The sequence below is a fragment of the Lipotes vexillifer genome, unplaced genomic scaffold (assembly GCF_000442215.2).
Source record: "Lipotes vexillifer unplaced genomic scaffold, Lipotes_vexillifer_v1.1 scaffold467, whole genome shotgun sequence".
NCBI lineage: Eukaryota > Metazoa > Chordata > Mammalia > Artiodactyla > Lipotidae > Lipotes > Lipotes vexillifer.
In genome coordinates this window covers 285,639-308,929 of record NW_006788081.1, presented here as the reverse complement: position 1 = coordinate 308,929, position 23,291 = coordinate 285,639, and the positions used below count along the sequence as shown (strand labels likewise).

The window sequence follows — 23,291 nt, the reverse complement described above, 5'->3', positions numbered from 1 at the left end:
TTCTATTTTCTCTCTCAGACCTATACATAGTCCTTCCCTGGGAGTTTAATGGGAGTCTAGCGGATAAGACCTATACCAGAACAACCTCAGTTATGTCTAGTATAAAAATCATTCCGTAGTGAACTGTTGGTTCATGCCTTTTACTCTTTGCCTCTCCTTGTTCTTTAGTTAGCCATGTTTGACTTCATCAAAACACAACTGTGTGGACTGGTCCAGACTTGTATAAGCTACTCAGAAGAGGCTTCTGAGCCTCTGAGTTAGGTGGTCAGGCCGATGCTCAAATGTCTTTAGCGCTAGGACACTCTTAAACACTCTCCCCTATTAAAAAAGTTCAAGGCTCTCATTCATTTCAAGAAGACCTAGAGCTACAGGGAAGATGACCCCAAGGCAGACCCTGCTTGACTGTGGAAGTCTTGGTGTTAAACTTGACTCCTCTAGGGAATAAGATGAACTTGACAGAGTAGGTGTCATTGATTGGCATTTACTGTTAGGGGATATTTGGTAGTACTGCCTTACCTTTCCCTTTAACTGAAACATTTGGTCTCTTTCTGACAAGGAGTAGAATATAGAGAAACAGACTCCACATGTAAGCAGCTTCCAGTAAACCACAGATGAACTGGAGAAGGCTGCTGATAAGCACAGGTTGCACAAATTATGTGGCTTATCCAAATGCTCTGCAGTGTATCTAACCCACTGAACCTGTGTGATATTGCCATGTGGTTTAAGCAAGATCTTGCCAGAGGTTAACCCTTGCTCGTGTATACAGGGGATGACATTCACTTCAGTGCAGTAGGAACTACTGTTGACCAAGCTGAGGGAGGTGCTTCCTGAAGTGTCCCTGCAAAGTAGAAACAGACATCTTTAGAGTCTCTTAGTAGCAGTGGTGTTCACACCTGTAAGCCAGGAATTCAGCTTTTAGGGTAACACTATTATTGCAGAAGAGGGTTTCATTTAAGCATCACATAGATCTAAGCTAAAAGCTGAACTTTAACAACCAGCCTGGGCCTCTACTTCTCTCACATACAGGCAATACAAAGGGAGAAGGTATTGATTTTCTCAAAATAATCTTGCATTTGTGAAGTGCTTTACCATTTACACAACATAACTTCATTCTGTTGCTACTGTAATTCTGCAAGGTGGGATCTGTTATTGTTCCAGCTCATCTGAGAATGTCATCCATCCTTTAAAATGGCTACAATCTGCTTCAACTCTTTGAGTGGTTTCCAAGGTATTTGATTGTGGAACTGTGCATCTTGACTACCTTTACTGTGGAAGTTGGTAAAGCTGAAAGCTTGATTTTCCAGCCTCCCTTGCACGTAGCTGTGGCCATGTGACCACAGTCTAGACAATGAGCCATAGCTGAGGTCTCATTCAGCTATGTAGCGAGATCTTTTCAGGCAGTGATTTCAAACTCCTCCGTCAAAATGTTAACCATCATGTCTCGAGAGCCAAACAGAGTATGATTCTGTCTTTCCTGTTCTGACAGCAGGGAGGGGAAAGAACAGAGGATATAGCTAACTCAGGAGTTTGATTGACCCTGCAATAAGCTGACAAGTGAGGACTCTGACCCATATTCCTGGAATAGCTTCAATACAAAGTCTCTTAGTGAAAGACAGGAGCTCCCCAACAATCCCTGGTAAATATTTAAGCTATGATAACCATTGGAGGAGACTGCTAAATAATAAAATGCCTAATTCATGCTGGGAAATGCTATGTTTTAACGAACCCCCTTCTATTAAAAACAACTACATCTCATGTCCTGAGTCGATATGCCAAACATGGACACACATGGGCTGTGGCAGCAGCAGCCCTGTTAACGTGTCCTAATTACAGCAATGCTGATGGACACGACCCACCCAGGTGTCGTCTCACTTAATGAGGGACTGAGCCCCTTGTTCTCCCTTGCTTCTCTGAAAGCATGTGCTTAATTACTGGACCTCTACCATGTTCTGAAATCATACGAGTGACAGTCCCCAGGGAGATGACAGTGGCGGCTGCTCGTGGCAAGGAAACTGGGCTTCTGTGGGGACCAAAGATGGAGTGATCATAAAAGACAAAGAAGGAAAGAAAAAAAACTCCAACTATGAAGGGCTCCAGACTAAATCTTCCTTATGATGTTAGCTGTGGAGTTTTCTGTCAATTCTTTTTCATCTGCTTGACTTCAGTCTCTATTATCTTACCTTAATTGTAAGAAAGAGAAATTACTGCTGGTCCAAAAGTTACAGGGTGACCCGACTGGTCTGAGTCTGGGTTTTGGATGTTTCTGGGGTGTGTCTGAGGCTGCCTCCACCAGGTACCTACTTACACTGATGGATCATCACAGACCCTTTGGTTTGGGAGCAGCTAAGAGGAGTGCTGGAACACAGGAGCTATAGCAGAGAGGGATGAGAAAGAGAAGGAAGGGTCAATAGGACATTGCCTCCCTCTCTCCCTCACTGGCCTGTGAAACTGGTAGAGAGCCTTGATGGTGGAAACAATAGGGCTGAAAGAAGGAGGAATTTTCTTCTTCTGATGAAAGAACTTGGGCAAGGCAAGCAGTTCAGGGCCCACGAGTCCACTAGTAATGAATGGACAAGAGTAATGGAAGGCTCACAGTGGCTAAAATTAGTAGGGGGTTATTTTTTTCACAAAAAAGTCTAGATTGATGGCTGCTGGTGTTGGTTGAAAAGCTCAACAAGACCCTCAAGGACACAGACGCTTAGCTTTTCACTCCAACTTTTATAGCCTTTGGTTTTTTTCTTATGTTTATTTCCTAATGGTTACAAGATGGCTGCATAGCACCAAATAGGATATTACTGTTCAAGGAGGGCAGAAGGGGAAAGGCAGTACAATCAATGTCTGCTCCTCGAACTAGGCATTTTGGTTTTCCCCAAGCCTTTCCAGTGGACTTCAGCTATGGCTCGCTGGCCAGAATGTGGTCATGTGGCCACTGCTAAGTGTAAGGGAGGCTGGGAAATCAAGCTTTTAACTTTACCAACTTCTATAGGAAGGAAGAGGCAGGGCTGGCTGGATCATTTGTGGGGCTCAGAGCAAAATAAAAACAAGAATGGAACAAAGGGCTTCCCTGATGGTGCAGTGGTTGAGGGTCTGCCTGCCGATGCAGGGCACACAGGTTCGTGCCCCGGTCCGGGAAGATCCCACATGCCGCGAAGCGGCTGGGCCCGTGAGCCATGGTCGTTGAGCCTGTGCTCCGCAATGGGAGAGGCCACGACAGGGAGAGGCCCGCGTACCGCAAAAAAAAAAAAAAAAAAATGGAGCAAAAATCCATTGTTCAAAAAGCAGGGGAAAAAGTACCATTAAAGGCAATAAAATATAAAGCTATCTCCTTTCTTCTGAAATCTCTCTCTCAACATGATGTATTTTGTTTGCCATTTAATGTTATTTAAGTAAAGAAAAATTAAAATGTTAAAATATTAGCGTGAATTTTAACTCTAATCTGTAATTTATATGTGGAATCACTGAAATTACACAATTTTTGTATTTCATAACTCATATATGCACATGTATTTGCACGTATTTCATTCTTCCCAGAACTGTTAGAAACACTGCACAAAGCTAACTCAACTGTTTTTAATTCACTTCTTGACACATGTGCATCCTACCATCACATCTCACTAATGAGTAAAACAAAGATAGAAAAAAAGAAACTACGTGTTGCCCTATTTTTTCTTTCCTTCTATATTGTTATTTTCAGCATTACATGGATGCTGATGCAGGGAAGGAACACTAGTAAGAAAGATATGATAATGTTTCTTGGTCATTTGTGGGGTTTTGTGTGGGTTGGAAGGAAGTTCTGGTTCAGAGAGTGTGACTTCTCAGGGCTGTCGGTGTCCCACCCACAGCCACTTCACCCCCCCCAACTTAGTCTTAGACGTAACACACTTACGTTATACTCACTTTTACTTTGAGCCACTGAACTCCCACACATCATAAATCCACCTGAATCCCATGTTCACAGGGCAACATAAACACTCTGTGCAAATGGGGTATCATGGAAAGGGGGACACACAGTGCATATTTCTTCTGCTTGTGCACAGGCTCCACTTTCCTATCAAACTTTGCTTTCAAAACAGAAGTCCCAACGTAAAATTCAGAATTTCAAGATGGCACCAGCAGAGCATTAAACAAAGCCTGGGGCCCTCCTGAGTGCTGAGCCCTGTGCTCCTTCACATGCCCATGATGCCAGTCCTGGCAAGAGGGCCTTGGAAATGGGTGATAGATTAGCTAATGTGTTTCCCACATGCCTGGGTCATAGTTTAACCCCAAGTTGGCCGACCTCCAAATGTAGATCAGGGCAGTCTTTGACTCCATAGCACCCTCAGGGCAGAAGAGAAGCACAGCTGAGAGCACAATAAGCAAAGCTAGTGGTAAGGCACTTTTACTAGAAGGTAGAAGCTAAAGAATGTAGAGGGCTAGTCTCTGTGAGTTAGTACCATGAAGGTCACCACACATAATAAAATGGAAGGGGGCGGGAAACTACAAGTCACTGCACAGGAGGCTTCAACGTTTTTTATTATTTATTTATTTATGGCTGCGTTGGGTCTTCGCTGCTGCACGCTGTCTTTCTCTAGTTGTGGCGAGCGGGGCTACTCTTTGTTACGGTGCGCGGGCTTCTCACTGCGGTGGCATCTCACTGTGGTGGCTTCTCTTATTGTGGAGCACCGGCTCTAGGCATGCAGGCTTCAGCAGTTGTGGCACGCGGGCTCAGTATCTGTGGCGTGTGGGCTCAGTAGTTGTGACTTGCAGGCTCTAGAGCGCAGCCTCAGTAGTTGTGGCGCATAGGCTTAGTTGCTCCGTGACATGTGGGATCTTCCCGGACCAGTGCTCAAACTTGTGTCCCCTGCATTGGCAGGTGGATTCTTTTTTTTTCTTTTTAATTGTATAAGGTTTAAGAGGCTCAGTTTTCATAAATATAAATAGATGAATCTTCAACAACATTGATATTTAGTAAATGAAAAGTCACACAGACAAGGTATAAGGACATAAATGGTTCTGAGAGAAAATAGTAACTAATGTTTAAAGATAAGATATGTCCCCTGGCCTGTAAAAGCTAGGAACTCATTACTAAATCTTTTCATACAACTGTTTTATAGCATGTAAAAATTCCCACTATAACTAATGCACTTCTCTTTTCAAAATAAATAGGATTTTTGTTATCGTGCCTTGGGCAGTCATCAATAATCATATCACATGACTACAGCTCATAGCCTCCCTACCTGTTACCACTACTCTTTTTTTTTTTTTTTAATTCCAACAGAAAGTCACAAAAATTATAATCATCCTCATTGGTTCACTCAGTCCCATGTAATTAATTTTTTTTCATCTTGATCTTTTGTTAGCACTTTTATGAATTCATCAGTTTTCCATTAGAGTTCTGAAAATGCTTATTCATTCAGTTCAGCCGTATAGTCAGTTACCAGAAACCTGTACTTGTCAGAGTCTTTTCCATGAATTCCTTGAAGATGAAACCCTTTTATAGGAACATTTTTGCAAAAGCATCAGACTTCACCCAGAACTGTCTGTAAATGACAAAAGACTTAAAAATGACCACGGTTAAAGATTTGATGAAAGTTCATAATAATGCAGTTGACAAGGAAATTTAGTTATTTCTGAGATATACATTTTAAAGTAATAACTAGAATTATGACATAACATTATACCAGGACATATAAGATTTTTAGAAATTTCATGTAATGTCTGAAACATTTATATTAACATATTTCCATACAAATAACCCAAAGAAACTTTAGTATTAGTTTTTTTGTTGTTGTTTGTTTGGTTTCTTAAACAGCAGGTTCTTATTAGTCATCAATTTTATACACATCAGTGTATACATGTCAATCCCAATCAGCAGGCGGATTCTTAACCACTGCGCCACCAGGGAAGTCCAGGAGGCTTCAATGTTAGTACAACCTAATTTGAACTCAAAGGGATGTGCCATTTCAGTTAAAAGGATCCTGAGGGGAGGATTGTGAAACTCCTGAGTAATTACTTGCTAAAGGGCTTTGAGATTCTTCATTTTAAGGACGTTGAAATTCTCCATTGCAGGCACAATGCTGCCAGATTTGAAAAGCAAGAGCAGTGGATTCAGGGATGGGCCACAGAAGTCGTGGGATAATACCACCAAACACCTACCCAGCATGTACCACAGGCAGACACTCTTTTGAGAGTGTAACAATAAACAATTTAATTTCATATTAACTCTATGAGGGGGGGCTTCTACTACCACCAGCATTTTATAGAAGAGGACACTGAGGCACAAAGAACATGAGTCACTGTCCAAAGTCATACAGCTAGTGGCCAGAGTGGAATCCCAGCCCAGGCTCCAGTGTCCTTGCGCTTAACCTCAAGTTAACCGCTTATCCACTTCACTGCTGGCATACCTTCTAGGCTGGCATACCTTACATTTACCCAGATTGTATTCGCCCCCCAGTACTTCTCTCCTCTATTTTTTAAAAAATTTTTTTTGCTGTACGCGGGCCTCTCACTGTTGTGGCCTCTCCCGTTGTGGAGCACAGGCTCCAGACGCACAGGCCCAGCAGCCATGGCTCACGGGCCCAGCCGCTCCACGGCATGTGGGATCTTCCCGGACCGGGGCATGAACCCATGTGCCCTGCATCGGCAGGCGGACTCTCAATCACTGCACCACCAGGGAAGCCGCTTCTCTCCTCTTATACTTCCTATAACCAATATGCTTACCATAAAATTGAATGTAAACAAATTCAATCCCCTATTATATTTAGCTGGGTTTACATATCGTTAACTAATAAGTCTGTATATATTTTGGTACTCAAATGCTAGTTTCTTTCTGTCAAAGTCCCAAGTTCCAGAAGCCAAGTATACCTGAGCCAAGTGAAATCCACCAATCATTCAGGAACTATAAAATAAGTATGAAGTAACTGCTTAACATTTCATATACTGTCAGAATATTAATGCAATAAAAGACAAAGATGCTTTTGAGATATAGAAACATAAAAACAAGGCAGGTGGTGACTCATTAACGAAATAAGGAATATAAAAAGAGCTTCCTTGACAGGGACAGGGAAAGAATTACACATCTGATTTTAGACATGGCAAGTTCAACTTATCATGGACAAATTAAAATCCACCTGGAGATTTCCTAGAAGTGCTCGAAGATTGTTAAGCTGGGAAGTAACACAATAAGCTTTACATTTTTGAAAATTATCACTTCTAGATAACTACACTTTCAAAACAAGAACTCAGAAGATTTTGGTAAAGGAACTTCAATAGACCACCCTTTGAGATTTCTAGTTCTAAATGATAAGTTTACTCTTAAAGCGTAGGTAAGAAAAGTAGGTAGATATTGAGAAGTGAAGAAGACAGAGGACAGACACCCCTGGAGAATAGTACAATTTGCATGATGGACAAGGGAGAGGAGCTAACGATTGAGAAGAACAGGAAATGTATCACAAAAGTCAAGGGAACAGAGAATTTTAAAGCATAAGAGCAGCCAGTAGGGTCAAATGCCTCTATGAGACAAAGATAGGACCAAAAACTGTACCTCAAATTTAGCAGTAAGGAGGTCTTCAATGGAATAAAAGGCAGGCTGCAATAAGTTGAAGGTAAAGGAAGAACCATGTGGTAAAGGAAGAAAATTGATAGACTGCAAAAGTTTGGCTTGCAAGGGTGGTAGCAGTGAGAAAAAAATCAAAGAATTCAGTAGAACTCTATAAAGATAAAAGATACTTGAGCATATTCCCAAGGCTGAGGAGAAGAAATTGATCAAAATGAAGAAATGGAGGATATAAGGGACAGGACATCTAATACAGCAGAATCCTGGCAAGTCAAGATGTAACTATAGAGCACCAGATTTTCCTAAGTAAAAACAAGCCTCCCCTTCCTCTGAGATTTGATTGAGATGCATGGAAGTTGACATGACAGGCACCCACTGGAAGCCAAAGTGTTTCTGAATTTCTTGGTAGAGCAAGAGGTGAAGGAGCCTTTAAGAGAAATGGGGAAAGAATCTGTCCAAAGTCCAATGAGTAAACAAAGATGAGTGTCCAACTCGATTTAGGCACGGCAGCAGAAAACTGAACTGGCAGGACTGATCCCAGGATGAGAGTTTGTAGACGGTGGTCCAAGAGATGGAAGAGGTGCGAGGGGGTTGAGCTTGTGAGAAGGGCCCATTAATGGGCAGGGAATCCACACAGAGGAGCAAAGGAAAAGAGGCCAGCAAGAGGGTGTTAATCTGGGGGAAAATGGAGAAATCAAAGAGCTGGATGTCTCAGTAAAGCCAAAGAAAGGGGATGTTGAGAGTATTATGAGAGTGAGGTAGCTGGAAGAACTGGAAATTGTGGTCAGAGAAGAGATCGTTGACGTTCTCAAGGTAAAGCCATGACAGGTGTTGGGATGAAGCTGAGCATGGCAGTGGGCTGAATGGAATTAAGACAAATATTGATGGAACTGATGAAATCAAGGCAGTGAGTATGGTGCCTTTCAGAATACTGAAATAACTAAAGTGAAGGCTGGGGTGTGAGTGGAGAGGGAGATTCTAACGTGATGTCAAAGCCTTCCGTGAAGGTAGGCGGTCAAGAGTGTTGGTAAACAGAAGGATAGGAGGTGACAGAGCCAGACTTTGTGAACTTCAAAAGAGAAAGGGACTGTATGGAATCTTCCCTTAAAATGAAGTGCTGTAATGCAAGCAAGTGGTTCCCAAGTAGTTCCACGTGATTATAAACAGATCTGAGCACAGGAATCCTTGTTACTAAAGGGATAGCCAGACTTACATCACCCCATTGAGCTTCACAATAGCTCCAAAACCACTCGATAGAGAAATTCTTTCCCCTTTCTTGTAAAAGAGCTCAGCTGAGAATATTGTAATGAACAGGCACAGAACCAGCAGTGAAGAGAGCTGGAATCTGATGCTGCCTCTGCCTGTCACTTACCTGTCCTGGACATCACTTTCCCCACCTGTATTCATTCATTCATCTATTAATGCATATAACTTGCAATATCTATTGAAGCTTAATATGTGCTAGGCACAATCCTAGACATTAAGGACCTAGCAGCAAGGAAAACACACCTAAAACCAAGGGGTCTACAGTTGACAGTCATCTCCAAGTTCTCCTCGTTCAATGATTCTAATTATCTACAACAAGTGCATGTGTTGTAAGTAAAAGCACAACAAGTTCATAGCATTGTAAGACACATGGATCTTTTGGGACTCAGCTAGAAGCCTATATGGAATGAGACAACTGTTCCCAACTTGAATTCTCTGGACCCTAAAAGGGAGTCCATGAAATTACTAATAATAAACTTGCAAAACACTGATTCTACCACTTTAAAAAAGCCAAATGGAAATTTTGCTCAATGCATTTATATCACCTCAGTAACATTTCAGGGTTTCTGCCTAATGGGCACACATTCTAATGTCCACGTGTGCATGCCTCTGCCTTAAAAATGGGGAAAAGTATTATTATTGTGCGATAAATATAATTTAACCTCACAAAGTTCCCAAGCAAATTGAAACAAGTGGGAATTTTTTTTTTAATTTTAAAAGGCCCCTGAGTGGTGAAAACTTTGAGAACCCTCAACAGAGTGGGAAACCCTGGAATTAGAGTTTAAAGACATGGTTTATTCAAATCCCATCTCTGCCATTTCTTTACATGTCACCTTGGCTGTTGTTTCTCTGAGCTTCATCTGTAAGAATAGACTGAAAGCTTACCTTTTATGGAGTTGAGAGGATTTAGTGAGGAATTTTATAGTTTCATGTTGTTTCACATTACATAATTAGAATAGTAACAACAGAACTGATGGACAAGCCTGAGATTCACCAAGTTCAAATTCCAGCTACTCACCACCGGGGGTGGATGATGCTGGACAAATGATGTCATCTCAGTGCACCTCAGTTTCCTCAACTGTAAAATGGGTTATCTTGAGGATTACATGAGATTACGCATATATAACCTGGCATATTACAGAAATTCCATAAACATTTATTCATTCTGTTCTTTGGAAGCCATTAAGTATTACACAAATTAAAAATGTTACCATTTTCACTGCTGTAGTCTTCATTTCCCTGAGATAAACACAAACCTCATTTCAAAACATGTCCTATACATGATAGACGTTAAGGGCAAAGAAGAGTTAAAAGTGCTACAAAAATGTAAGACGTACTATATTTTTATAATAATTATTATTATGGTATATTATTATTATACTTTACTGCTTCCATTACTTCGCTACATTACATTTTGCCTGAACCATGGAGAAAAAAATAAATATAACTTCTACGGAGGAATTCAACATTCAAACCAGTCAGCTAAGAAACCCCCCTATACTCCATTCCCCGCCTCCAGTGAATCAGTCTCCAAGGAGAGAGGTGATTTTTCAATCTCCAGTCACATCTAATTGTGAAGTCAATTATCATGAAGTCTAATCAATTAGCATTAAGTCTAATTAGCATAAAGCATCATTGTACCCTGCCTGTTTCCAAGTCCTTCTTTCCATACATATCCTGGCAGGGTTCAGAGAGGCCATGTAAGAGAGGGGGTTCAGCATTCTTCCATTATATCTGACAGATTCCTACCGTATCTGGATACAGCCCACTTGTCATTTGCAAAGATTCTCAAGAAGTGTCTTGTTGCATAGATTTATTCATCAATGTAGTTATAAGTGTCGCCGCACACATTTGAATCACCTTATTACTTGGCAAGTCTGCATGACCTACATGTCGACCATGAAAATTGTCTACACAGCAGACTCGGGAACTGATGAAATTAGTCCCATTAGAGAGCTCTAGCCCTGCATGAAAAAAGAAAAAGAAAAGAGGGGGCAAGAAATGATGATAAGACTAGGTAATTTTACTCTAGGTAAGACCATTGAAAAGATCAAAAGGTAGGCAGTACTGGAAAAACTAGCTCTATATCTGTTATCTCCTCAACGCTGCCCTCTGTTTTGCTGGTCTTTGTATGTGCTAATGGTTGAAAATTGCCTATTTTTGATTAATGAATGCTTATGAAGTCCCCTTAAGTGTTAGTGAATTTTTAAAAATCAATAACATACCGCATCTCATGCGTAGACTTCTCAAGGTAGTCATTTGAATTCTCGACCCTGACCACACATTCGAATGACCCAGCAAGCTTTAAAAAATACTGATGCAGGGCCCCATCCCAGATCAATAATTAGTATCAGGTGGGAGTGGTCAGGCACCAGTGTTTTTTCACAAATCCCCAAGTCATTCTATTGTGCAACCAGTGTTTTAAAAGCCGCTGTGATGTCCCCATTTTCCGGTAATTCCAAAATATCCTGCCCTTTCCACAAGTCCTGAAGAATATAAAAGTGAGGGGGAAAAATTCTTTCCAATGGGTTAGACCAAGTTATTCCATCTCAGACTCTATCTTGTTGACAGGTGTGTTTCTGAGATAAAGAGACCATATCCTTCTGGAAGATATTGGAAAGGCCTTAGGGAGGGTACCTGGATTCTTCAAAATGACCCACTATACCTGTTAAAAAAAGCCAGGTTTGTAAATGCATTTTACACTTTGCCCATGTGGAAATAACCCACACAGGTCATCCTCAGATTGGAACATCTACGTCTGTGCCTCCATTTCTGGTCGGTGCAATTCTTTTACTAATTTTGAGTTTCTGCCTCTATGAGAATCATCCACAGACCTTTTTTTCCCAAATTACACAGTCCCTTATCATCCCTTCCAGAGTCTCCCAAAATGAAAACCACTGGAGTTTTCTGTTTGCTTGTTTTTTTTTTTTTTCAACACAGTACTGCTGCTAATCTCAGCCGTTTATCATTCACAGGCCCCTTGCCTGAATATACAATTGATAAGTATATTCTTGGCCAAAACAGTAAGCCCAAGTTATGAAATGACTCTCCTCTGATTGGACTTTGGCACCCAGGAAGCCCAATCTGACAAAAGTCCTAAGCAAAAACAAACAATAATTGTTCCCCAGTCCTTTGCAAATAAATGTCTTCCAGGAACCATCTGGCCATTCCACTCGTAGCTGCCTAGCTAGAGCAGATGTCTACCAGCCGGAGGTTCGCCTTTGCAATATGCATTTTAGAAGTAAGTCTCCTGAGAGCGGGGCCCACTGCCAGGTGAGTCGCTTTTCCCTTTGTCTCTGGAATTTCCCTGTAGGCTTTGATATTTCAGAGTTTGCTTTAGTAGCAGAGCAGCAAAGCAGGTAAAACATTTTCACGCACATCGAGACATAGAGCCCCAGAATTTAAACTTTGAAAAAGGGTGAGAAAAAGCCTGAGTGTGTCTTTCAGAGTCTTCTGAGGATACCTGCTGCTGTTTCCAGGGATTTCTTTTAAACAAGGTATTCAAGTGTGAAGGCTGAGATAGTCTTCAAATACTGGACTTAGGAAACAAAGTTGTTTTTGACTAGAGTATAATAAACCTGGGTATATCAGTATCTAAGGTCTGAGAAGTTTAAATTTAAGGCAATAAATCTTTCCGTCACTCTGCCTCAGTGTCTAACACTCTTTTAACTATTGGCTACATCCTCCTTTTGCCCCACATCAGGCAAAGTTTAAGCATTTTGTTTCTCCTCCGTGACATCCCAAGTTGTATCCAGAGGCACACATTTTGTTCTTAGGTTTAGGGTGGTATTTTCTTCCATTCGAGAAGAATCACCATGGTGCAGACCTGTTGGCTAGGCTTCCAGGAAAGACACTTTCTCTTCTTATGCTCTGATCCGAATTGGGAACATGAAGCCCACAACAAGCCCATCAGGAAATAAACCAACCAGACAAGATGTGCTCACTGACTGTCTACACTGTACCCAGAGTGGCTGGAGAACACACAGTCCTGTGTCATCTGATATAGAATGATCTCATCCGGTGTTGGTATTAAAATATTCTGGCCTTTGACAATATAGCTGGGGGAAATTATCTACCCAAACACTGTCCCTCTGCCTGCTGTGACTGTGACCTGTATCCAGTTTCCCTTAGGTCATTTGACTCTCGGTTTCACCAAATTCTGTTTTGGACGCTAATGTCCATCTCAAGCACATTTTTGCCAGCCTCCCGGCTGCAGTGGAGGCTGCCATTCCGCCTGCACCCCATCAGGCACGTGGTTTGCTCATAGGGTTGCATCTTCTAGGAGGGGGCACACAGAGGCACTCTACGGACCAGCCAGGGTTTGGGTGAAGTGCTCCGCCAGGGTTTCCTTCATCCCATCACTTCCTCTTCCCACATTATTTATGAAGCATTGTTCTAGGGCTTCCCTGGTGGCGCAGTGGTTTAGAGTCCGCCTGCCGATGCAGGGGACGCGGGTTCGTGCCCCGGTCCGGGAAGATCCCACATGCCACGGAGCGGCTGGGCCTGTGAGCCATGGCCGCTGAGCCTGAGCGTCCCAAAAAAAAAAAAAAAAAAGAAGCATTGTTCTATTCAGAAAAGATTTGCATTTACTGGGCATCGGCTACAAAGGGGATTTGGGAAGGCAGTTACTGAAAATGGCTTTAGCCCTCTTGTACTTACCCTGACCCTTTCTTAAGTTAAAAAAGTAATTTAAAAACCCGAATTCCTGGATTGTGACTCTTGCTCATCAAAAAATGAGAGGCCATGAGGAAGGCTTCCGCTGCTTTGAAGTTTGGACCCCCTGGGTCCTGGCCACACTCATCTGTTTCAGGGAGGACCAGAAAGCCCCCTTGGCTGCCCCCCAGCTCTGAGCAGCTGCACCTCTGGCTGGGATTTGGCTGCAATCACTCTCACTGCCATGCCCTCGGGAGTGTGGTAGGGTTGTCCCGCTCCAAACATTCTGTGCTCTGCCCTTTGATACAGGGTTGAGGTCAAACAGAGTGTTCAGACCAGCCATGAAGCGAGACACACAGTTCAGCCAAAGAACTGAAGTTTGCAAATGATTTTAAGACACAGATTTGATCAGAATGAAGCATTCCTCTGGAACCAGCCTTCCCAAGCTCAGGTTGAGGTGCCAATACTTACTGACCAACTCTATAAATCTGGGCAACCTCTACGAACTGTTACTCAACATCTCTGTACCTTGGTTCCTTCCTCTGTAAGATGGTGACTGTATTCATTTCCTAGTACCACAAACTGGTGTCTTCAAAGAACAGAAATTTACTGTCTCACAGTTCTGGAGGCTACAAGTCTGAAATCAAGGTGTCAGCAGGGCCATGCTTGCTCTGAAATTCTGGGGGGATCCTTCCTAGTCTCTGGTGGTGGCCAGCAATCTTTCACATTCCTAGGCTTGCAGCTACATCATTCTGATCTCTGCCTCTGTTATCACATGGCCATCCTCACATCCTCTCCTGTCTGTGCATGTCTGTCTGGCTCCAGATTTCCCCTATTCAAAAGGACAGCAGTCATACTGGATTAGGGTCCATCGTAATGAGCTCATTTTAACTTGATGACCTCTGTAAAGACCCTCTTTCCAAATGAAGTCACATACTGAGGTACAGGGTATAGAATTTCAACATATCTTTTTGAGAGAACACAATTCAGCCCATAACAGTAAGGTTCTACTTGAACATTAAATCTTTATACATGTTATACACTTACAACATCTGTGCCTGGCATGCTGTAAGAACTCAGTAAATGTGAAGTATTCCTTAAAATAATAACCTTGCTATTCCTTTCACTTTGATACGCTTTCTGGTTTAGGAGAGGAGGGGATGGAATTACAGCTAGCTTTCAGGGGAGAGCACATGGCCGCAGACGTTGTATCTTAAGCCATTGCTACAGTGAGCTATTGCAACTGCTGAACAGTTGGGGATTTCCAACAGTCACTTGTTTGCAAACACAAGCATGCCCATGAGACTAGGTGATGAGGGGACATCATCTCTTACATCTCTCAAGGTAGAATAGAAATGTGAAAAAACAAAAACAACAAACCCTGTACAAGTAGAATAACAGCTCATAATATAGGTTCCAGAGCCAGGCAGTTGGGTTTGAGTTTGAGGTCCATAATTTACTAGCTGTGTGACCCTAAGCAAATTCCTTAACTTCTCTAAACCTGTTCCTAGCACCTGCACAATAGGAATAAAAATGTGACCCGCTGTGAAATCCCCGAGATAATAAATGCAATGTGCTTAGCACAGTGACAGGCAAGCTGGCTGTGAGTATAGCTATCGTTAGTTTCTTCCTTTTCATTTGTAAATAACAAAATATTTACCTGGTTCAAGGGTCAAAAAATATAACAAGTATACATTGAGAAGTCTTAATTTTCCTACTCCTAGCTTTTCATGAGATTTGTGTTATATGTAAAGTACTTAGATCGCTCCCCGTCTCCCACCTCACCCTTTCCCCACAGGGAATCCCCTTTATTAATTTCCTGTATCTTTCCAGTATGTCTTTATGTGGATTAAAGCATGGAGCTAACTATAATCTTACTCTTCCTCTTTCTTTCATAAAAGGTATCATATCATATATACTATCTTGTACTTTGCTTTTCTTCTTTTTACTTTGCAATATATCCTTGAGACCTTTCTGTATCAGTAGAAAAGGAACTTCCTCTTTCTTCTCACAAATGATTAATTTTCCATTGTCTGGATATACAGTTCAGATAACCGCTTTTATTAACGAACATTTGGGTTGTTTCCAGTTTTGTATTATAAGCCATGTTGCAATGAATATCCTTATTCACATATCATTTTGCAAATGGATAATTGTACTTGAGGATTAATTCCGAGAAGTGATATAAATGGATCAAAAGGTATCGGCTTCAAGCTTTTGCTGAAATTGCCTCACAGTCCCGTGGGTGGGTATTATTTTACACTTTCGCCAGCAGAGTGTCAAAGGGCTTGTTTCTCCAAAGCTTTGCCAATGGGAGCTCTGGGCCAACAGCTTGATATTTGCCAACCTCATAGGTGAAAAATGGTATCTTTGAATAGTTTTAATTTGCCTTTCTCTTAATCAGGTTACACATCTTGTCATATGTTTAAAGGCTACATGTATTTTGGGGGGCAGTGAACTATCTATATTCTTTGCCATTTTCCTATTTAGTCTCTTGTCTTTCACTTAGAGATTTCGATGATGACTTAGTATATTAGTCCTTTTTCTCTGGTATGAATTACAAACGTCTTTCCCAGTTTGTCATTCATCTTTTGGCCGCATATGTGGGTGTTTATAGTTGTCATATTTATTTTATTCTTCATTTTCTAATAGTTAAGGAATTCTAGACTGGAAGTTAGAAATCCAGAGAGTAGCTGAGTAGGTCACCTCTGGAGAGAAACTGCCTGGGTTTGAATCCCAACTCTGCCATCAAGTAGCTGCTGTGTAATCCGAGAAAAATTACTCACCATTTCTGTGGCTTAGTTTCTCATCTTTCAAGAATGATAATACTAGTAGAAGATATCTCATAGCGCTGATGTAAAAAGTTAAATGAGATAATGAATATAAAAGTTTAGAAGAGATCCTGACATAAACTAAGCACTCAGAAATGCTAGAAATTATCATTCAATTTATTTTAATCAAACTTAACAATCAGGGGCTTCCCTGGTGGCGCAGTGGTTAAGAATCCACCTGCTAGTGCAGGGGACACGGGTTCGTGCCCCGTTCCTGGAAGGTCCCACATGCCGCGGAGCGGCTAGGCCTGTGAGCCACAACTACTGAGCCTGCGCGTCTGGAGCCTGTGCTCCGCAACAAGAGAGGCCGCAATAGTGAGAGGCCCGCGCACCGCGATGAAGAGTGGGCCCCACTCGCCGCAACTGGAGAAAGCCCACACACAGAAACGAAGACCCAACACAGCCAAAAATAAATTAATTAATTAATTAATTAAAATAAAATAAAATAAAATAAAACCTTAACAATCAGGAAAAATACCCAAACACTCATTAAAGTTGGGAATAACTATTAAATTGAAAATGTCCAGGGAATTCTCTGGGTGTCCAATAGTTAGGACTCCATGCTTTCACTGCGGAGGGCATGGGGTTTGATCCCTGGTTGGGAAACTAAGATCCCGCAAGCCACACAGTGTGGCCAAAAAAAAAAAAAAAAACCAGAATTGAAAATATCCAAAATGTCAGTTTTATTTCTCCTTCTTTGGTTGTATCTGTGTTTTTAATATCCATATTTAATATAAGTTAACAGATATTTGTTTATGAGTTATTATTGGCCAAGTATGGTCTTTTTTATTCACCCATTTAATACAGGAAATATTTATTGTTTGCAACGTGGGCTGGACATTCCTTTGGGAGCTGTAGTGTAATACAGAGCATGTTATTGCCAAGGGTGTCTGCCCTCAGTGAGCTTAGAGACTAGTGGAGAATATCAACAAGTAAATGGTTGATATCACAGGCCTCACTCAGTTCTCTGAGTGAGGCCTGTGATGCTAAGGGCAACACACTCCCCTGAGCCTAACCACTCACTTGTGCACAGGCTTCATCTGCTCCAGCCTCATCAAGGACTTTGCTCTTTTTTTTTTTTTTTTTTGCGGTACGCGGGCCTCTCACTGTTGTGTCCTCTTCCGTTGCGGGGCACAGGCTCCGGACACGCAGGCTCAGCGGCCATGGCTCACGGGCCCAGCCGCTCCATGGCATGTGGGATCCTCAGACCGGGGCAGGAACCCGCGTCCCATGCATTGGCAGGCAGACTCTCAACCACCACGCCACCAGGGAAGCCCAAGGAATTTGCTCTTTTAATTCTGCCCCCTCTCCCGCATTATCAGTATCTCCCTTTGTACCAAATCATTCCCATCAGCTTGCAGACATGTTGTAACATTTCCTTTAAATGTTGGCTCAGTCCTCAGACTTACTCAACACACCCACTCACTTCCAGCCTTATGGTGTGAAATATCGCTTATATTCTGACATCTCTCATATTTATAGCTATGATGCTGATCTCTTTCCTGAGCCCAGTGTCCAATTACTTAGTCAACATCTCTTCTTAAAAATGTAACAAGCATCCCAAACTTAACATGTCCCGAACACATCTATTGATTTCTCTGCCCATCCTCATCCAACCTGCACTACTCATCAAGTTACTCACATAAAAACCTGGGAACCATACTTGACTCCTCTATTTGTGTCATTGCCACATGCAATGTAACTGCAGGTCCTGTTGGCCTTACCTCAAAACTATGTCCCAAATCTACCCACTTCTCCCTGTCTCCACTGTGACCATTTTAGCCCAAATCACTATACCTTCTGCCCTGCATCCACTCTTGTCCACTCCCCAATAGTCAGTTCTCCACCCAAAAACCAGGGAAAGCTTTTGAAAATGTAAATCTGAGTGTTACTGTTGCTCTCATATTCCTCTAAGGATTCCCATCAAGCTCTGAATCAAATCTAACTTCCTCACTACAGCCCATAAGGCATGAGCTGCTGCTGCCTGTTCCTCCAGATGCACCTCACTCTCCTCTGTGGTCACTCTGCTCTGTTTGCTGTGCCTCCAACATGCCACCTCAGGGCCTTTGCACTTACTTTCCCCTAGCTTACAACACTCTTCTCCCAGACCCTCGCATAGATTCTCTCTGATTTCATTCAGGTACCTAATCAAACAGCACCTCCCTGTTCTGGTCATTTTTTTACTGTGTAACAAATCATTACAAAACAGTAGCTTAAAATAAGACCAATTATTTATTTGGTTCTTGAAGCGGGGAGTTGGCTGGGCTCAGTTGGGCGGTTGTCATGGGTCTCTCACATGGATGCAGGCAGATGGTGGCTGTGGCTGAGGTCGTCATGACAACTTCTTCACTCACATCTGTCACCTGGGCTGGGAAGACCCAAACAGCTGGGAGACTAGAGCAATTGAGTCTCCCTAGGAATCTCTCGTGTGTGTGTGTGTGTGTGTGTGTGTGTGTGTGTGTGTGTGCGCGCGCGTGCGCGCTCTCTACATGGTGGACTCAGGGTAGCTAGCTTCATACGTAGTGGTGAAAGGCTCCCAGAGCAAGTGTCTTTAGATAAACCAGCATGGGCTTCTCTAACCTAGACTTAAAAGGCATGCAGGCTCTCTTCCACTGCATTCTACTCCTCAAAAGCATTAACAAAGACCCTACCAGCCTCAAAAGGGGGACGCATAGACCCCATCTTTGATGAGCCTAATTTCAAAGAATTTGTGAACACGTTTGTAAAGCACCACACCTGCTCTGAGAGGGTCCTCTCACCACACTCTATAAGAAACCCCCAGCCCTGTGGGGCTCCAGCGCAGCCCTATGGCACTTTTTGTCCTCTTACTCTGGTTTATTTTCCTTCACAGCTCACATGTCTTAACTGATACTGCATGTTGTATTTTCAAGTATACTCTTTTATTGTATGTCACCCACTGGAACACAGGCTCCGTGACAGTCAGGATGTCGTCTTGTGGCCCCAATTACCAGAACAATTCGTGACATAGAGCAGAGCCTCCATAAATGTTACTGAATGTTGGCTCATTGGAAGCACATGAGAGAAGCTCTTGACTAAGACTTGGGAAACCAGAAAAGTCCTGAAATTTTAGAGTGTTGGCCACTGCTGTTATATTATCTCTTCACCTTGATGAATTGCAGGAACTAAACAAACTGGCGGATCCATGGGTTAAGGATGCAGTCCTAATTAGCTTATATTTCTCCACTCAAAGGATCCACATTGTCTTATTTATTGACAAAAAGATTCCTTCCTACAGCAGGTGTTTTCCTGCCTGGGCCCACCACAAAGTGTCCTGGGGTGTGAACTGCTCCTGAGGTTTTCTTTATCTAAAGTTGGAAACCTCTCTTCATGGCAGGGAGATGGGACCAGGTGTACATCAATGGCTCTTCATTCAATGCATTTCTGGCCCAGAGTTAGACCTCCTGCCATGTTGATGTACATCACTTTGATCTAGGAAATGACTTTCAAGCTGAGATTGAAACACTTGGAAATAGGCTTTACTTGATAAACACATTTCATCTACGAATCCAGAAAGTGCTTTACAAATGCTTTTCCACTCAGCCTAATAGCTCAGCAGGGTGAAAGGCAGGTGGTAAGCATTGTACATACACAGTCTTTGAGCTACAAAAGATTGTCTGTCTAGTGAGTCAAAGGGGCTGGGGAGGGGGTACTGGGCTCAGAAGGAGCTATCCAAGATCACTCACCCTCTTTCTTAATATTTATGGAATGCATTCATTTCAATAACATATTCCCCTTGCATAATCTATTATTTCCTCTTAATAATTCCCTCAAGTCCTGCCTTTATTTTGCCTCTAAATATCCAGGTACCTGGTGCAGTGAAGGCAAAACATCCAGGTGTTCCCACAATTTTCAATTTATTTTTGCCTAATTTGACAACATTTAGGTGTAAGCTTCAAAAATATATCCAGGCAAGAGCCAGATTGTCCAATTGCTGTGCTTTATCTGGAGCTGCTATATTTTAAAAATGTATTCTTAAATAAAAATGTAAATACATTCTTTAAAAATATATTCTGCTATATTTTAAATATATTCTTATTAACTTAATGTGTCTCCAAATGTCTACAAATCATCAGACTATTACATCCAGCAATTATTGAATAAGCCATGACCCTTTAGATTATTTCAGAGGATTTGCGTTGGTTGGGGGGTGGGCGAAGGCAGCACAGGAGAGAGAGCAAAATTGCAGTGTAATAGGAGTGGAGAGACATAGATTCTAAATCCAGTTTTGCTACTAACTGTCCAACTTTGAATAATTAGCATAATTCTCTGTTTTTAGTTTCCCACCTATAAAGTACAACACCTACAAAATTTACCCTCAGTGGTAGAATAAAGGTTTAATGAGAAAATGAGCTTTGGAAATTATCTAGTAAAACTAGTAGAAAACATAGGTATTGCTTAATCAAAAAACTTTTATGAGTGTTATGGGCTGAATTGTGTCCCTACAAAATGTAAATGTTGAAATTCCAAACCCCAGACTTCAGAATGTGACTGTATTGGGGATCATTAGGGCAGGCCCTAATCCAATACAACTGGTGTCTTTGAAAGTAGAGTAACTTTGAACACAGACATGTACTGAGGAAAGACCAAATGAAGATGCAGGAAGATTGTCATCTGCAAGTCAAGAAGAGAGGCCTCAGAAGGGACCAACCCCACAGACAACTTGATCTCAGACTTCTAGCCTTCAGAATTGTGAGAAAATAAATTTCTGTTGTTTAAGCCTGTGATGCCTTGTTACAGCAGTCCTAGCAAATGAAAGAATTCACTGAGCCTGATATCTAGTGGGGCGTAAGTCCCACTCTGAGGGCAAGGGTGGGATCTGTGCAGACCTTCCCACAGGACCAGGTTGGATCATTCAGGAAATGAATCTAAATCACAATCAAGGAGGGCAATAAAAGATCAAAGGCGAAGTTCTGGTGCTCTATTCTAAGTCCAAGGTGTGAGTCAAGTATGTAAAAAAAAAAAAAAAAAAAAAAAAAAAAAAAAAAAAAAAAAAAAAAAAAAAAAAAAAGGAGTCCTGAAGTTAGAAGGAAGGGAATTAGTGTGCACATTGTTAATATGGGGCTATTATTAATGTGATGGATGTTAGAGAAGCATATACAGGCAGTGCCAGTATCATTGGAGCAGGGTCCTGGTCACTGATGTGTGAGACAGATGAACAGCCTTTCTGATCGGCCCCCTTCACTTACTGGGCTCTAGGCTTGCCCACCAAAGGACTGTAACTCACTCTGCAGTATTTGCAGTGAGTTTTACCTTCCATACATGATCCCGCAGTCTGTACTGTACTCTCTGAACTAGTTATTCATTGAAGCTGGTCTCAATGGCAGGTGAGAAAGATTAAGGTGTCATACCACAGGTCTATTTAGGGTGTGGTTTCTAGAGCCAATCTCTTTGGGGGAGATGCTGAAACAAAATGCTAACATGATCTTCTAAGTAAGTGATAAATACAAAAAGGATAGACAGGAACAGATAATCCAGTTGACGGCAGCAGGCCTAACTAATACTGGAAAAACTAGATCCACAGATTGCAAAGATCCATAGGGACACTAATAGGCAAAGCCAAGAGTGATTCCTAAAACCAATGATAAAGCAGCTCAGTGACTCAGGTCAGTGGCGACCTCAAGCTTGGGTTATGTGATGAAATGGGCACCCCCATACTTGAATTCCCCCCTTCAGATTTCATGGATACCCACCAGATGGTGCCAAGAAGTTTTCCTGAACATCGTGTGAACAGGAGAATCACCTGGCATACTTTTTAAGAACATTGATGCCTGAAGCCCATCCTCAGAAAGCTTGATTTAACTAGTGTGGAATGGAGAATCACAATTTTACAGTTCCTATTTTTACTCTCTGAGGATTATTTTATGCAATCAGTAGTGAGACCTGCTGCTATAGGTCATAAAAGTGCATCTGCCATTGCCTCTTGATGAGGCCGGTCAGTTCCAGACGAGGATTTAGTCTGATGGAAAAGTTTTAGCAGCAAATTTCTCAGCCATGTGGTTTCAGATAGATACTAATACTCAAACCTCCGTGAAATCAGTTTCTTCAAGGAGTTTTGGCAGCTTGTCTAATACGTTTTTAACCTGCACTTTTAGAAGATTGAAGCTCATCAAGCCTCCTGATTTTCTGAATGATGTAGGCAAGGGTCAGGCTTACAGAAATGGTATCTCCAGTCATTAGGGTTGCCTAATGACAAGCAAGTCTTGCAAAAATATGATATGAGTGGTCCACCAGGAGATGATAATCTAGAGGAATACAGACCTAGGTCTGTCCTAGACCACACGATCAAGAAGTTTCTTCCTCTTCATGCACTTAGTTTTTCATTTATTCATTTGTAAAGCATTCACTGAGCACCTACTATGTTCCAGACACTTGATATGTAAGCTGAGCAAGGTTGAAAATTTCCTTAACTCACTGATATTTTTACCTAGAACATAAGCTCTGTCAGTTTGGGGATCACGGTTTCTGTCTTATTTTGTTTTGTTGTTTTGCATACCATTGTATCCTCAAAGCCTAGCAAATAATAGACAGTAAATATTTGATGAGTGAATAAATGAGTGAATAAATAAATTAAATTAAACATGTCATTGCAAAGGCACTTATGATATAGGGAAGAACAAGACGTTATAAGAATATGTACATAGAAAAGTAAATTACATGAGGGGTTAGGGAAGGTTTTCTGGAAAAAAAAAATGTTGAAGATGAGATCAGTGTGGTGAATAAGAAACAGTAGGTTTAAAGGCCTGAGGCTGTGAGAAAATGTAGCTTGTCTTGGGCATTTCAAGCTCAGCGTGGCTGGGGGAAAAGTGAAGGTGAAGAATTAGGAAGAAGATGGGCCATGTAGAGAGCTCTGGACCATGTGTGTTAGTTTCCTGTAGCAGCTGTAACAAATTACCACATATTAGTGGCTTAAAAAACACAGATCTATTATCTTACAGTTGTATAGGTCAGGCATCTGAAATGGGTCTCACTGGCCTAAAATCAAGGCT

The 23,291-nt window shown here is 41.9% G+C and overlaps 1 protein-coding gene across 1 annotated transcript in view; it reads left to right on the top strand.

Annotated features, from left to right (window-relative positions):
* The first annotated feature begins 11,996 nt into the window (after positions 1-11,996).
* Positions 11,997-23,291, top strand: part of C9 (complement C9) — a 50,411-nt gene continuing 39,116 nt past the window's right edge. Inside the window, exon 1 of the mRNA XM_007461239.1 lies at positions 11,997-12,073. Within this exon, the coding sequence (XP_007461301.1) occupies positions 11,997-12,073 (77 nt within the window). The remainder of the gene's footprint in view (positions 12,074-23,291) is intronic.